This window comes from Bombina bombina, chromosome 2 (genome assembly GCF_027579735.1).
Source record: "Bombina bombina isolate aBomBom1 chromosome 2, aBomBom1.pri, whole genome shotgun sequence".
NCBI lineage: Eukaryota > Metazoa > Chordata > Amphibia > Anura > Bombinatoridae > Bombina > Bombina bombina.
Genome location: NC_069500.1, coordinates 1,000,302,899 through 1,000,320,161, shown reverse-complemented (window position 1 = coordinate 1,000,320,161; position 17,263 = coordinate 1,000,302,899). Strand labels below are relative to the sequence as shown.

At 39.2% G+C, this 17,263-nt stretch overlaps 1 protein-coding gene across 1 annotated transcript in view; it reads right to left on the bottom strand.

The window, feature by feature from the left end:
- Positions 1-16,986, bottom strand: part of CASP6 (caspase 6) — a 58,240-nt gene extending 41,254 nt beyond the window's left edge. Inside the window, 1 exon segment of the mRNA XM_053703551.1 lies at positions 16,778-16,986. Within this exon segment, the coding sequence (XP_053559526.1) occupies positions 16,778-16,808 (31 nt within the window). The 5' untranslated portion in view covers positions 16,809-16,986.
- Between the last annotated feature and the right edge of the window lie 277 nt (positions 16,987-17,263).

Here is a 17,263-nt window from a genome sequence, read left to right as displayed (position 1 = left end):
AGATATAGGAAAATATAACTTAGCATGCCTTGTTAAAATTGCAGCTGAATGGCTGTTAGATAAGGAATATTATACAGCAAGGCCATTGGAAGAGGGAATAGTGAAACCCTACTCTCTAAAGGCTCTTTTACATACTAAAGTTGCAGATATACCTAAGAAGATCAAAAAAATCAGCTCAGTCATGGGTATTATAAAAGCGTGGCAGCAGTATTGCAAAAAATTAAAAGTTAATTATACAATATCTAATTATTTAACAATTATTGGATACCCCCTTTTCCCGGAAGCGTTAAAATCTGCAGTCTTCCATAGGTGGAAAAGTAAGGGATTGATATATATTGGTCAAATGATTAATTTCAATACAGAAAATCCGCACATTAAAACGTTTGAGGAATTAAGAGTTAAATTTGACTTACCCAATAAAATTTTTTTTGCTTAGTAACAAATAAGGAGTCTAGCTAATAAGCTATTACACCTCCAAAATAAGGACTGGGATTGGCCCTCACTTATGCTGAACCTCAATTTAAGTAAAGCAGGAGATTTCTCGATTAGAAAATGGTACAATGAATCTTTGAGACAGGAGGGTAGTTTAAACTTAAAACTTATTGTCAATAAATGGCAACTGAAGGGGTTTAGAGAATGCAATGAAGACTGCATATATAATAGTATTAATAAAATAAACAAGATCTTCACTTCTACCAATTTTAGAGAAGCACATATCTTCCTGCTTAATCAAACATATCTGACACCAAGTGTCATGTCAAGATGGAACAGCCAAATTAAGGATAAATGTGCGAAATGTGGTGACAGAGGGGCTTATATTGTACACTATTTTTGGGAATGTACATTAGTTAGACAGTATTGGAATAAAATAAGTTTTCTACTCTCAAGGATATTAAAAACAGGGATAACAGTCTCTCGAGACACAGTCTTTTTCCTATTTCAAGCAGACTCCAGAATAAAAAATAAACTATTCATTGAATTAGTTATAGGGGTGGCTAGGTTCCTATTGCTGAGAACTTGGATCTCAAAAAAACTACCATCCATAGCAGAAGTGAGTAACTTTATCTTTAAACAAATGACACTAGAACAATGTACGATAGAACAAGATAAAAGTAATGAAGTTGAGAGTTTTTAAAAAAAATGGGAAATCTTTATATACTCCCAGGCAATAGATACACAGAAGAAAATTATTTATCTGCTAAGATCGACAGATTACGTTATGAATGCAATATTAAGAGGGGAACTGCCGCAGGTATAACAAGTCATTACCAAAGTGAATTGAATGTGATCGTTAATTTGAAGGCTGATATGAATATATAAATTTATGCGAATGTATTTTTTTATTTTTTTTTCTCTTGTTTGTTTGTTTGTTTGTTTACTTGTTTATTTGTTTGTTAGTTTGTTTTTTATGTTTTGATTCAGTTTTATGTGTTGTCCAGCAATCCTTATTAGAAAATAAGCTCACAGTTGAGACATATTGAAAGACACAGTCGGGACAGATAGTGAAGAGCTCAGTTTATTCTAGCTACAGAGTTTAATGTTATGATTTGTTTAATGTTTGGTTTATGGATTTTCTTGTCAATGTCCATGGTCTCCTTCTTTTCTTAGATGGGAACGCCATGACAGATATTTCTTTCATGGTTATGATGATGATACTGTTCCCCACTGCTATTGTCTTTACTTTTTTTCTTTTTTGTATCCCATCTGTGCTCTCAATAAAAATTTTTTTAAAAAAAAGCAATGTTCCGAACTAATATAACTGACAACTAGTACACAGGGCACAATATAAGTGTCATATAGTACAATACCAATACCAACATATTCTTGTCCTGTTTAAGCTCGCTCTCTAGGATAACCCAATGTAACAGCACACATGTCTAAGCACAACACACAACAAATTAACCCCTATGAACTAAGGGCACATAAGTGAGCCATTTGCCCTTCTAATATCCAGTCAATGCAGGCGCAATTAACATTAGTATGAATATAGAGATACACTCTACTCAGATGTGTTGTTAATAAAGTACATAGTGCCTGTGTTTTGTACTGACACAATAGTAATCTTTGGTCTACACATAAAGACCAACAGTATAAACAGTATCAGATACACCCGAACCTCACATCGAGGCATTAGGAGCATGTACTTAAATTCAAAGTCTTGATGCGGTGATAGATTCCCAGTAAGATTCACTTGATTACTCGCCAGAGTACAGTTATTAGTGATTTATATACTGGCCACCACAGTGTTAAACTGATCTAGGTATTACCAAACATCACATATTCTCCAATTATTTACTTATCTATGAACCCCCGTCTATTCCCTATTCCTATACAGGTTGCATATTTAGATAGTCTAGAAATATATGTGAATCTCCAACACTCTGGTATTTAACCCTTAGAAACACGTGTGGAGAATTTGATTTCACATATCTAGACCATGCATTTTGATGACCGAGTGTAATGATCGTACTAATTTAGAACTAACAAGTTAGTTTACTTATATTCACTCAAAGACCAACTGATTAGCTATACATTACATTGGAAACAAAAACAGGAGAAAATGACAGCGCTACACTGAATCAGGTGGGGCACCCGTAGAACTTCCCCTTTAAAAAAATAATCAAAAAGTAAAAACGGGGTGTATCTAATATCTGTTTCTCAGAAGACACACAACCACTCCCCTATAGTATAAACATATGGGACATAAATACAATCACCGACGTACACAACAGATATGTGAAAATACAACAGTCCCAAAATAAAACAGTCCCAAAACCGTAGCTGGTTTAAGTCACACAAAAAGCATATAGACTGATTGTAGCAGGATTGGTGTGTTAACTTAGCTGAACCAGATGGAGGCAAAGTTTGTTCAGTAAATGTGCATACACGGCAAATCCGACGTGGTAATGTCCAGTTGGTCTGATGGAATATATGCTGAAGGATCCTTACAGGAGCAGCTGATGAATCACGGAACTCCAGCTATGTGTATCCCGTTGCAGTATCTCGGAGATACTGAACATGCAGGACATGGGGCTGAGAGCTATAAGCTACCTAGGACTTGAATAAACGCTGCTGTGATTCGTGGATGCGCTGTTTTCTTCTTGTCATTTCTTATACATTACATTGGATTACAGAAGAAGGTGTCTATAATTGTGGACAAGGCCACCGATATTGGACCAAGTTCATCTTCTTAAACTGTAATTTCTCTTAACACAGAGTTTAGACATTTTAATAGTATGAATGGTTTGATGGAGTACTTACTTTTTTAACTGATTTAATTAAAAGTTATGTTTTAACTCTAGGAATACCGTCAATTTCTAAGTCTGGGCATTAGAGTGCTGTATGCATACTTTCTTGTGGATAACTCTTATCCACTAATTTCAGTTTTGTATAAATTTCCTGTGTGATCTAATTTCTTCAATTTAACGTCCCTTTAACATTTTTTTTTTTCTTATATTCAAATATAACGAAAATACAGAGAAACCTATTTGTACATAACAGTTTTATTTCAGTGATGGCACTTCCTGTAACAGCACCAGATATGCAAATTATTGTAAACTACAGTCGTATGCAAATGTTTAGGCACCCCTGACAATTTCCATGATTTTCATTTATAAATGATTGGGCGTTTGGATCAGCAATTTCATTTTGATCTATCAAATAACTGAAGGACACAGTAATATTTTAGTAGTGAAATTAGGTTTCTTGGATTAACAGAAAATGTGCAATATGCATCAAAACAAAATTAGGCAGGTGCATAAATTGGGGCACCCTTGTCATTTTGTTGATTTGAATACCTGTAACTACCTAGCACTGATTAATTAGAACACACAATTGGTTTGGTGAACCCATTAAGCCTTGAACTTCATAGACAGGTGCATCCAATCATGAGAAAAGGTATTTAAGGTGGCCAATTGCAAATTGTTGTTCTCTTTGACTCTCCTCTGAAGAGTGGCAACATGGGGGCCTCAAAACAACTCTCAAATAACCTGAAAACAAAGATTGTTCAACATTATGGTTTAGGGGAAGGCTACAAAAAGCTATCACAGAGATTTAAGCTGTCATTGTCCACTGTAAAGAACACAGTGAGGAAATGGAAGACCACAGGTACAGTTCTTGTTGAGGCCAGAAGTAAAATATCGGAGAGGCAAAGGATGGTGAGAACGGTCAAAGCAGCCCACAGACCACCTCCAACATCATCTTGCTGCAGATGGTGTCACTGTGCATCGTTCAACAATTCAGTGTATGGGAGAGTGATGCGGAAGAAGCCTCCTCTGCGCACACACACCACAAACAGAGTCGCTTGAGGTATGCAAACACACATTTGGACAAGCCAGCTTCATTTTGGAAGAAGGTACTGTGGACTGATGAAACAAAGATTGAGTTATTTGGTCATAACAAGGGGTGTTATGCATGGCGGCAAAAGAACACAGCGTTCCAAGACAAACACTTGCTAGCCACAGTAAAATTTGGTGGATGTTCCATCATGCTGTGGGGCTGTGTGGCCAGTGCCGGTACTGGGAATCTTGTTAAAGTTGAGGGTCGCATGAATTCCACTCAATATCAGAAGATATTTGAGAATAATGTTGAGGAATCAGTCACAAAGTTGAAGTTACACCAAGGCTGGATATTTTAACAAGACAACGACCCAAAACACTGCTCAAAATTGACTCTGGCATTTATGCAGAGGAACAAGTACATAGTTCTGGAATGGCCATCCCAGTCCCCAGACCAGAAAATCATTGAAAATCTGTGGGGTGATTTGAAGTGGGCTGTCCATGCTTGGCAACCATCAAACCTAACTAAACTGGAGATGTTTTGCAAGGAGGAATGGTCCAAAATACCTTCATCCAGAATCCAGACACTCATTACAGGCTATAGGAAGCATCTAGAGGCTGTTATTTCTGCTAAAGGAGGCTCTACTAAATATTGATGCAATATTTCTGTTGGGGTGTCCAAATTTATGCACCTGTCTAATTTCGTTTTGATGCATATTGCACATTTCTGTTAATCCAATAAACCTCATTTCACTACTGAAATATTACTGTGTCATTCAGTTATTTGATAGATCAAAATGAAATTGCTGATCCAAACACACAATTATTTATAAAGGAAAATCATGGAAATTGTCAGGGGTGCCTAAACTTTTGCATACGACTGTATGTATTAGTTAGTAGGGTTGTCAGATCTGTTAGTCAGGGAGAACACACACACATACACAAACACATTACACTTTAAAAAAATGTTTTATGTGACTGAAGTGCTTCTCTCTGGAGTGTCTCATTACTGTTGTGAAATGTTGGGTGCTAAAAGGGGTGGGTGATAGATCTCTGCCCCAATTTTGCCCCAGGCTCAGTGGTAGCTAATTACCTTTCTTACACACTGTAGAAAAAGAAGTGAAACACAAGCTATGACAGAATATGAGGAGCAAGATGCAAAAAGCTCCTGAGCCTACCTAGGCATGCATTTCAAAAAAGGATTCCAAGAGAACAAAATTTGGTAATAGAAGTAAATTGGAAAATTGGATGGCTGCTGACCACTGCTCTATCTGAATCATCCTATTTTAATTTTGACTTTACTGTCCCCTTATTCCACTAAAATGATACATACAAAATCATCCAATGATAATCAAGTAATTAGAAGAAAAAGTATAACTGCAATAATCATATACAATTAAAATTTATGGCTAAAAAACAACAACAGTGTGAAACAATATAAGTGAATATATTTTGTGGATTTTCCAAAAAGGATAGGTGGATTTGAATTAAAGAGTGGTTTGTGCCTTTAAGGCCAATGGGGTCATTTCTCCAGCGCTGTATCTCAAAAGAAAAACACACACACACACACACAATAGTGAATCTTACTCACACTTTACAGAGCTTATAACTCAGGTTTAAGTTTCCAGACAGATAGGTTTCAAAGCCCCTCAGCTACTCCAGTAATTACAGGATCACTGCTTCAAGATGTATATATACTGTTAACAAGATCGTCCCACCGCTAAGCTGTATAAGTTAGCAAACAATTCTATATTTAGCAGGCTATCAAGGCGTTTACTAGGCTGTAATCTTGCGCTGTATTGCTTTCAGTGAGTCTTTCAGTCCTTAAAAACAAATATCCAAACGAAAGTTTTGCCAGATGTCCTCCAGCTTTTTCAAGCTTAAAGGGACAGTCTACACTAAAATTGTTATTGTTTAAAAACATAGATAATGCCTTTACTACCCATTCCCCAGCTTGGCACAACCAACACTGTTATATCAATATACTTTATAACATTTAAACCTTTAAGATTCTGCCTGTTTCTAAGCCACTATAGACCGCCTCTTATCTCATGCTTTTTTACTTGCTTTTTATAACAGGAGACTGCTAATTCATGTGGGCCATATAGATAACATTGTTTTCACGCACGTGGAGTTATTTAAGAGTCAGCACAACACAGCACTAAATGTGTAATGCTTTTTGGGTTTAGAGACCTTCCAGCAGAGGGCGGTGCTGCAGATCACGGTAAAAAGAAACTAAACCCAATTTTTTTCTTTTGTGATTCAGATAGAGCATGCAATTTTAAGCAACTTTCTAATTTACTCCTATTATCATATTTTCTTCATTCTCCTGGAATCTTTATTTGAAATGCAAGAATGTAAGTTTAGATGCCGACCCATTATTGGTGAACCTGGTTTGTTCACCAATAAACAAGTGCCGTCCAGTGTCCTGAACCAAAAAAGTAGCTTAGATGTCTTCTTTTTCAAATAAAGATAGCAAGAGAATGAAGAAAAAATGATAATAGGAGTAAATTAGAAAGTTGCTTAAAATTGCATGCTCTATCTGAATCACAAAAGAAAAAATTTGGGTTCAGTGTCCCTTTAAGCACAACAGCATGTGAGCAGTGCTGTGAGGGCTGATTATGACAAGAAGGCCTCACAGGCCGCACGCCAAATGCGGTAAGCCCGAGAGTCATGTTGAGTTCCTGCTGGCATCACACCTGTGGAGGTAGGGTGTGAGGCCCAGCAAAAAATGCAGGATTGCTGCGCCAGCGGTGAAGCCCTTACATGGGTGGCCAAGGAGTCGGCTTCTCTTTTCCCACCTTGAAAAAAGAAAAGTTTTGTCTGACCTGCTTGAAGGATCCTTAGGGGCCCTTGTCTAGGGGAGCCTTATTGCAGTGTCTGTCCCTGTCTACATCCCCCAGGGCTTGTGGCCTGTGACACAAAGGGGTAAGAAGTTCGCACTCTCAGAATAAAGCTGGGGTGCTGTAAACTCGGCACTTGTTGGAGTGTGCCTAAGTAAAGTCTGTATTGGATCCAGGAATAAAGGTACTTACTGTATTTACTTTATATTGAACTAGTCCTAAAGCCCATTCACACGGGCCATTTTTTTTAATTTTTTTTTGTTTTATTTTTTTTTAAACTTTTTATTTTTGTTGAGGAAAGAACAACATATACAAACAGTCAGTTCAGACAGATTACAATTTTCCGATGTCATAAAAGAGAAATAACAGTGCAAAACATTCTATACAGACATCAACACATAAGTATCCAACCTGACATGTTAATCCAGGTACCTCATTTTTTAATAAGTTCATAGCGCCCTCCAAACATACAGGTCCGCTCAAGGGACCAGACACAGTAGTGAACCACTGAGGGCATGTGAGCAGAGCTAACGGTAAAAGACCAGTTTCAGTGTATTTGGAGTAGAGGCAAGCTTTAGATTCTGCATGTAATTTCAAAAAGTAGAGTACCGGGAAGGCACCGCAAATCATTTGTGTTAGTGACAATCACCATCTGACACCATAGGCTGAGACATATGCTGTGCCAGAAGAATCTCCCGCTGCCAGGGTAAATCTAGTTGGTATTACCTTACAACATTCCAGTAGCATAGATATTAACAAAATTATCAGTTTAGATAGAATTAAGTAATGTGCCAACACAGGTTACCTGAACCACAGGTGGGTTCAATTACTCCGTTGATTAGGAGAGGGCATATGTAATAACAATTTCAATTTAAGTCACACAGAGAAAACTAAAGAACAATCTCAACTTAGACAAACTTTAGGTTAAGGTATAAGTAAGGGAGAAATACCACAACTGGTAAACTATATGTAGCAAACAGTGCGTATGTAAATAGAGCTACTTTATCCGTGTTAGGGCCCAGAGAGCAACCAAGACTCTCTGGACAGGGCAGAGGCTACTTAACTCTGCCAAAAGGGAGTATATGGGGGGGAGATGTAAGGAGTATTGTACTTAATCTTTACCGCACTGGTTCTATGGATGTCTGTATACTTAATCTTTAATAAAATTTGAGAGAGTGGGATAGGGCAGTAATTGGAAGCCTCATTAGAAATGAGATACTAATCAGATGCATAAGGGCTCAGTAAAAATATAGAAGGGGGTGTTTTATTCCTGATAGGGGTAGGTTAGTACCTCAAGTAATTAGTGTATACTTCAAGAGAGGCAGCCCACAGACTGACATACATTCCTTTGTTGACACTAAGTAGAAGAAAATTTAGGAGCCAACAGAGCTTCTGGACAAGTAAAATGTGGGCCCCAATCCATGGAAGGAGCCACAGCTCTCACTAGATGGCTTAACAAAAGTATGATAAAATATAGAGCAGTCTTGAGCACCCCAGGAGCATATCAGACTCACCAACCCACTAAATATATGCGCAGGTGTGAGGGTACCCAACCAGTGTCACCCTTATCTTCCTCCCTTGCCTCTTCAGTACCCAGCATACCCACAACCACTAAAACAATACATCCAACTGTTTCTAGGATGCCACTTTTAAAAGAGAAGCAAGAAGGTTTCAGTACATGGCCGCATATAGGTAAGTCGGGCTTAATTTGCGCAACAAGCATAAGATAAAATGCCCCTTTCCCCACTACAATATAGTTTCAAAAGAACAGGACTTCCCAGCATCGATCAGTATAATACTCAAGATACAGACATTGTAAGATAAATAAACATTCACAAGGCATTTGCAAGTTATGTGTCCAGCTGCGTGCGTTTAAAGATAAAATAGACGGGCTATAGCATGTATTACCCCATTAAGAGGCATAGTGACAGTAGATTTATGCATATATGGTCTCTTAGCATAAGATAGGTAGTGGAGTTAAAGTAGGAGGACTCTCTTATGCTGCTTCAAATTGCCAGGTAGAAAAGACATCCCTAAGAGTAAAAAACAGTTCTTTTTCTGGAGTCAATTAATATTGTACATAGCGGTAGCCAAGACTGTATTAAGGTATATATATCTGAAAAGGACCGGGTAAATGGATGTCTTGGGTCCCAGGGTAAAATACTCAAACTAACCCACTCCTACTCGCCAGCTTTTAATTCCCGTCTGAACAGCTGGGAGGACGGATACGTCCTGGGGAAGCTGGTCGGCATGTAACACAGATGGGTCGCGAAGGCAAGTTCCCGCATCCAGCCAGATGACCTCACCCCCGTATAGGGACCAGGCAGCGCTAGTATGAGGTGAGAAGTGTTGCAGCGGCATCAGGTCAGGCTGAGCATGCAGATCCTCCCCAGTTGCCATCTCCGCTCTCGGACTGCCTCCATCATCAAAAGCGTCCGCAGCAGCTTCTCGGGTGAGGGCTAAGGGGAGCAGGGAAGGCTCACAAGCATCCGGTCTCACACCAACCACTCTTTGGGGCCCGGGAAACTCCATCTCTAACGCATAGTGGCTGGAGGTATTCTCTTGGGTAGGGCCCTCACAGATATTGGGAGTCACAGGAGGCCTATCTCCCTCCGAGCCCGAGCGTCTGCTAATCAATATTAGCCGGTCCAGTCTGCATAGTAGATTACGGTGGTGTTCCTAAAAAAGGGCCAATATACCCATGCGAGAGACCTCTATATTTATACCGCCTCGTGGCAGATAGAAAACTGGGGAAGCGCTCCTTAATCTTCAGTCTTTCTCCACCTCGTATAGCAGGGTCTCAGTTAGGGGTAAATCACATCCTCAGTATTTGTGAGCTCATAGGGTAAGATTAACCCCTAAAAAACATAAGGCAAAGACAGGAGCTATTGTCATATGCATCTTGTCTCCTTGGCGGTTAGCTCCGCCCCCCACGGGCCATTTTTTGCAGTACAGCGGTCCCACCCCTTGCTCTCTCTCTCCCCCTCTCTTTTGTGCTCTCTCTCGCTCCACCTCTCTTTTGCCCTCTCTCTCCCCCCTCTCTTTTGCTCTCTCTCCCCCCTCTCTTTTGCGCTCTCTCCCCCTCTCTTTTGCGCTCTCTCTCCCCCTCTCTTTTGTTCCCTCTCCCCCTCTCTTTTACACTCTCTCTTTACCCCCCTCTTTTGCGCTCTCTCTCTCTCCCCCTCTCTTTTGCGCGCTCTCTCTCTCTCCCTCTCTTTTGCGCTCTCTCTCTCTCCCTCTCTTTTGCGCTCTCTCTCTCCCCCTCTCTTTTGCGCTCTCTCTCTCCCCCTCTCTTTTGCGCTCTCTCTCTCCCCCTCTCTTTTGCGCTCTCTCTCTCCCCCTCTCTTTTGCGCTCTCTCTCTCCCCCTCTCTTTTGCGCTCTCTCTCTCCCCCTCTCTTTTGCGCTCTCTCCCCCTCTCTTTTGCCCTCTCTCTCCCCCTCTCTTTTGTTCCCTCTCCCCCTCTCTTTTGCCCTCTCTCTCCCCCTCTCTTTTGTTCCCTCTCCCCCTCTCTTTTGCCCTCTCTCTCCCCCTCTCTTTTGTTCCCTCTCCCCCTCTCTTTTACACTCTCTCTTTACCTCCCCTCTTTTGCGCGCTCTCTCTCTCTCCCTCTCTTTTGCGCTCTCTCTCTCTCTCTCTCCCTCTCTTTTGCGCTCTCTCTCTCTCCCTCTCTTTTGCGCGCTCTCTCCCCCTCTCTTTTGCGCGCTCTCTCCCCCTCTCTTTTGCGCTCTCTCTCCCCCTCTCTTTTGCGCTCTCTCTCCCCCTCTCTTTTGTGCTCTCTCTCCCCCTCTCTTTTGCGCTCTCTCTCCCCCTCTCTTTTGCGCTCTCTCTCCCCCTCTCTTTTGCGCTCTCTCTCCCCCCTCTCTTTTGCGCTCTCTCTCCCCCCTCTCTTTTGCGCTCTCTCTCCCCCTCTCTTTTGCGCTCTCTCTCCCCCCTCTCTTTTGCGCTCTCTCTCCCCCCTCTCTTTTGCGCTCTCTCTCCCCCCCTCTCTTTTGCGCTCTCTCTCCCCCTCTCTTTTGCGCTCTCTCTCCCCCCTCTCTTTTGCTCTGTCTCTCCCCCCTCTCTTTTGCTCTGTCTCTCCCCCCTCTCTTTTGCTCTGTCTCTCCCCCCTCTCTTTTGCTCTGTCTCTCCCCCCTCTCTTTTGCTCTGTCTCTCCCCCCTCTCTTTTGCCCTGTCTCTCCCCCCTCTCTTTTGCCCTGTCTCTCCCCCCTCTCTTTTGCTCTGTCTCTCTCCCCTTCTCTTTTGCTCTGTCTCTCTCCCCTTCTCTTCTGCTCTGTCTCTCTCCCCTCTCTCTCCCCCCTATCTTCTACACTTTCCCCTCTCTGTTGCGCCGACCTCGCCCCGGTCCCGTCCGGCCACGCCCGGCCATGCCCACTTTCGCCGCAAACAGCTTGGATTGTCAGGTAAGGCCAGGTGTGTTTTTCCTCGTGCTGTCTCTACTGCGCATGACAGCTTCGGACAAACACACTTGGCCTTTTATTTAATAGGATAAGGAGAAATATCAATACCATTAAAGGGACAGTAAACACTAAAATAGTTATTGTTTAAAAAGATAGACAACGCCTTTACTACCCATTCCCCGCTTTGCACAACCAATATTGTTATATTAATATACTTTATACCATTTAAACCTCTAAATTTCTGCTTGTTTCTAAGCAACTACAGCCTCTTATCACATGCTTTTTTTATTTGCTTTTCACAACAGGAGACTGCTGGTTCATGTGGGCCATATAGATAACATTGTGCTCACGCCCATGGAGTTAAGAGTGGGCACAGCACTAATTGGCTAAAATGCAAGTCAATAGATAAATAAAAAGTCATGTGATCAGGGGGCTGTCAGAAGATGCTTAGATACAAGGTAATCAGAGAGGTAAAAAGTGTGTTTTTATGCAAAACTGGGAAATGGGTAATAAAGGGATTATCTATCTTTTAAAACAATAACAATTCTAGTGTAGACTGTCCCTTTAAACAGCTTTCCCATTTACTTTTATCATAAATTTTGATTTGCTCTCTTGGTATTCTTTATTGAAAGCTAACCTAGGTAGGTTGAGAATCATATTCACATTTTTAAGCCCTTGAAGGCTGTCTCTTATCTGAATGCATTTGACAGAGTTTTTCAAAGCTAGAGGGCATTAGTTCATGTGTGCCATATAGATAACATTACGCTCACACCCGTGGACTTATTTATGACAGGGCACCAATTGGCTAAAATGCAAGTCTGTCAAAAGAACTGAAATAAGGGGGCAGTCTGCAGAAGCTTAAAGACAAGGTAATCACATAGGTAAAAAGTATACAGGTATACCTCACTCATACAGCGGGTTAGGGACCGGAGCCCCGCTGTAAAGTGAAACAAGGTGGTTTTAGGTTTCTTTTCACTTGCCAGTCTGTTTAAGAACTTGAGAACATGTTTGAACTAACATATATCAGGGGTGCAATAGTGCTACGTTTAGTTTAACACTAGCACAGCACTGTTCAATTCAATTAGTATTCAATAAATACTGTACCTGTAAAATAGTGACAATTACTGTAGTAACATTTTCCAAACACTGAGACACAGATTGCACTGTAATGCTGTAAATGGAGTGAACTAATCATAACACAATGGTGCCAGTCACTTTTCTCACAATCTCACGATGATTACTGCACCGTTTCAAAATCTTTGGAGGTTGAACTTCAGCTTCACAAAGCGAAGCGCTGTATAGTGAGGTATAGCTGTATTACTATATCAGTGTTGGTTATGTAAAACTGGGGAATGGTAATAAAGGGATTATCTATCTTTTTAAGCAATAATTCTGTAGTACAGTGTTTCTCAACTGGGGGCCTCAAGTAACCCCAACAGGCCAGATTTTCTTTTTAGCTGAACTAGAGCACAAGTGAAATAATCAGCTGATGGGTGAGAGCAGGTTAGTAACCATGGTTATCGATCAGCTGATTATTTCACCTGTGCTCTAGTTCAGCTATAATGAAAACCTGGCCTGTTGGGGGTAATTGAGGACTACGGTTGAGAAACACTGCTGCAGTAGACTGTATGCACACAAAAGTGCCCCCTCCAATCTCCTACTTTCTACTTTAGTACTTGTGTGTGTGTACAATCTTTCCACAGAGAGATACTTTGTATCCTGCTCTATATAAGTTTTATTTTCATTTTCAAAATGGTGAATTCTTTTAAACAAAGGCAAACATGGTAGACATTTCTACTAAATTAATATGAATAGCGTCCTGTGCAGGAATAATGCTCTTTCCACTAACGTAAGAGTGAATATAGATAGATCTTACAAGTTGTGCTTGTGTCATGTTAGTGAATAGAAATAAACCTGGAATTAACTTGAAAGACTTGTTCTTGAGTCAGCAACATCTAAATAATAAAAACAGTTGAGTAATGTTACAATGTAATAATTATTAGGTGACTGGAAGACTTTATAGCTTAGGGCAATTTTATCTGTCATAATATAACTGATAAATCATTTAGGCTTCCTGTAAACTATCTGCATAGTCTTTCTCTGAAAATCAGAAATTTCAATATGTTCATTGTGTAATATGGAATAACCATAGGAGACAAAACTAACTTTTAAAACATTTTTAAGATTGTTTTTAGAGATATGAGCTTTGCAGTCAACCTTTGCTATTTTTGACCTGTTTCTGTAATGTAGGTTTTCCACTTCTGAGAAGTGCACACTGCATATTCCACAAGCCTATCCCTACCACATACCTGTCCCTAATTGCCCCTAGTTGAGATAATAAGGAACTACAAAACAATGGGAAAAAGCAATGGAATAGACAAAATAACAACAGCAAGCCTGGACTACTTTACTATCTGTTTAATAAAAAATAAAAAAAAAACTCAGATAATAAATTGCTACAAAATTATACAAGGAGTGCCTTAAATCAATATAAAGCTAATATATATATATATATATATATATATATATATATATATATATAAACATTTGGGGTACTAACATTTGGGGTACTTGAAAAAATCCTACCTCTAACTGGTAGGTGATTGCCGTGAAAATGGCAAATAACCTACCTATGGAATAAGGGCTCTCTATTATCTAAAGACAACACATACACACAATATCCCTCATGTGAAATAGGGCATTACCCTCTTTTAAATGAGGGGTCTCGTGCCAATCTAGGTAGCACATGATGCTAATAACCAGTCTACTAAGTGACTTTTTGGGTAGTCTGAACTCTAAAGTGGACCATAGATCCCCCATATAAACACTATGGGGCAAGTGACCACACTTTCAAATGTTTGGTGTTTGAGCTTTGAAAGGGAAGGTAATATACATACCTAATCAAAGTTGTTACCCTTCTGTGAATTAAAGGAGCAGCGTACTGTAAAATAGTTTTCCCCTTAATGTGTTTTTAATGAATTGTTATATCAGCTGCAGAGTAAAAATGTATGGGAAAATATCCCATTATGTTTATTTATGTATATGAAATAGTAGTTGTACTCTTAAACCACAACCCATTAAAAGGGACTGAACATGAAGAGAAATCAGACATCCTCATAATCTTATAACATTCTACAAACAGAAATGCTTACTTGACTTATCTGTATAGCGATGCCCAGTACTTAGGGCCTGATGATCAAAAACTCGCCAGCATGCAGAGAAATTATGCCAAATATGTGTCGTTTTTTTTATAGCATTATATTGTAAATGTATGTGTCTTTCCTTTGCACTAAGAATCTTGCAAAGCAGGATAAACAGCTCACAAGGTAACATTCTAGTACATTTTACTCTCACCCCTCACTGGGAGGGTTATTTCTTCTGCTGACTATGTTTACACAACTTCTAACCATCTACATGACATGTCGATAAGATGGGCTGAGCCTGTAAGTAAAGCAGACCTACTAATGTTATTAATGTTAGTTATTGAAATGTTAATTATGGCTGGGGGGTTGAATAAGCAGCTATTTCACATACAAAATATCTCTCTCTCATATCCCCCCTCCGACATTTATCAGTGCTGTTGTCTTGTCTTTACATAGTTTTCCTACAGTGAAAAAAATGTTTACTCATATTTTTAGTATTGGAAGATATACAAAGACACAATCAGCTATTTTTAATAACAATTAATGGTAAATGAGCTGTTTGCAAATAATTAAATACACTCTAGCAGGTAAAACTGACCTTTGGGAACACACTACAAAGGATAAAATTTCAGAGTACAAATGTCCCTTTAAATATAAAAAATTTCAGCATAGATGGTGGGCACAACAGGCAAAATTGGCTATTTCAAGTGACAAAATAAAGATAAGTGTGCTATGTGTAAATACTTTAATAAACTTTAGTAAATAAATTACTTAGAACACATGAAAGGGGAGAACATTTTACAGTAAGTACACTGTCCCTATTAAGAGTATTGGGTCACTTAAAATGTATCCAATAATTGTATAGTTAGTAGTCTATTTCTACTAATTTGTTTTTTATGTATTTATTTGTTTTTACATAAACTAAATGTAAAAGTGCTTGGTCTACTGGAAAAAAAATCAATATGATTTATGTAACTTACAAACAAGCACTAAAAATGATTAAAGGGATAGTAAAGTCTAAATTAAACTTCCATGATTCAGATAGGGCATGCAATTTTAAACAACTTTCTAATTTACTTGTATCATCAAATTTGCTTTCTTCTCTTGCTATTCGTAGTTGAAAGCTAAATTTTGGTAGGCTCATATGCGAATTTCTAAGCCCTTGAAGGCCGCCTTTCATCTGAATGCATTTGACAGTTTTTCACAGCTAACGGGTGTTAGTTCATGCATTTCAAATAGATAACAATTGTGCTTATGCACATGGAGTTATTTAAGAGTCAGCACTAATTGCCTGAACTGCAAGTCTGTCAAAAGATCTGAGATAAGAAGGCAGTCAGCAGAAGCTTAGATACAAGGTAATCACAGAGGTAAAAAGTATATTTCGATAACAGTGTTGGTTATGCAAAACTCGGGAATGGTAAATAAAGGTATTGTTTATCTTTTTAAACAATAAAATTGTTGTTGTTTACTATCCCTTTAATTCGATGAGTGCAAGCATCTAAAAAACCATTTTAGCACAGGGGTGTCAAATTGATCACCAGCAAAAAGGTGAAATCTACCTATATTCTTTGTATAGTATAGTGTTGTGTACATGGCCAGTGTTCTACAATCATATATGATTGATATATTTACTGGTGAGAGGCATATACAAGCCTGCACAAGTGCTTACCCTACAACAATGAAAAATACTGAGCAACTGGTTTATCAGGATGTCATAGACAAACACACATTACAGATAACCTTAGCAGCAGAGTAACAATATTGAGTACTGAAAAACAAGGTATTTCCAGCTAAGAATTTGGCATAACGACAAGTCACGAGTTAGTGACTGTAAAGCAAAGAAATACTTTTCCTCAATTATTCCGTTGCACACAATGATAAGGCAGCTTATTTTATAAGAAGACATCGTTACATGTGTTCTGATTATGAATACATGAGACACATAGATATATATACAACTTGTTAGAGTTAAAAAATACTATGATTATAAATTACACTGCACCCCCTCTGCTGCTTAGATTATAAACGTTACAGCAGTGTTATCCTTTGTTCCTTTGTCTTCCCCCAGGACCCAAGCTTGTTTTCCAGCCTGCTAGCAGTGCTAAGATTCACTCACCTTCTGTGCCTTGCTGTGGTGAGCTTGCCATGGTCACGATGATCTGTTCCCCAACTTTGTATTTTCTTAGTTTTCCTGCCCAGGGGTTTATTGTGTAAATGATATTCACTGCTGTTTAATTGTAGCTGGTAAAGTAACAATAACCGTGTCACTCTGATTATGTTAAAGACTTGTTCAAGTGTATTTTTTCAGGCACTTCCTGAAATTTGTCTCCACCCAGAATGTTATCCCCTCCTTGCCTTTCCCTTTCTCATTTGCTGAACTAATTACTGTTTTACTTTCACTCTGACAGTCTATTGGGTGCATACTACACTGTAACACCCTGTTTGTGTGTTTTGTGTTTCTCAGGCAATATTCTTAGACTCCAAATAAAGGAACCGGTTCATTTATCCATCTTTGTACAAACTATCATAGTAACTTGTAATAATAAAATAATGAATAATACACAAATAATCATTATACCAGGATGTAAATAGAATTAAGCAT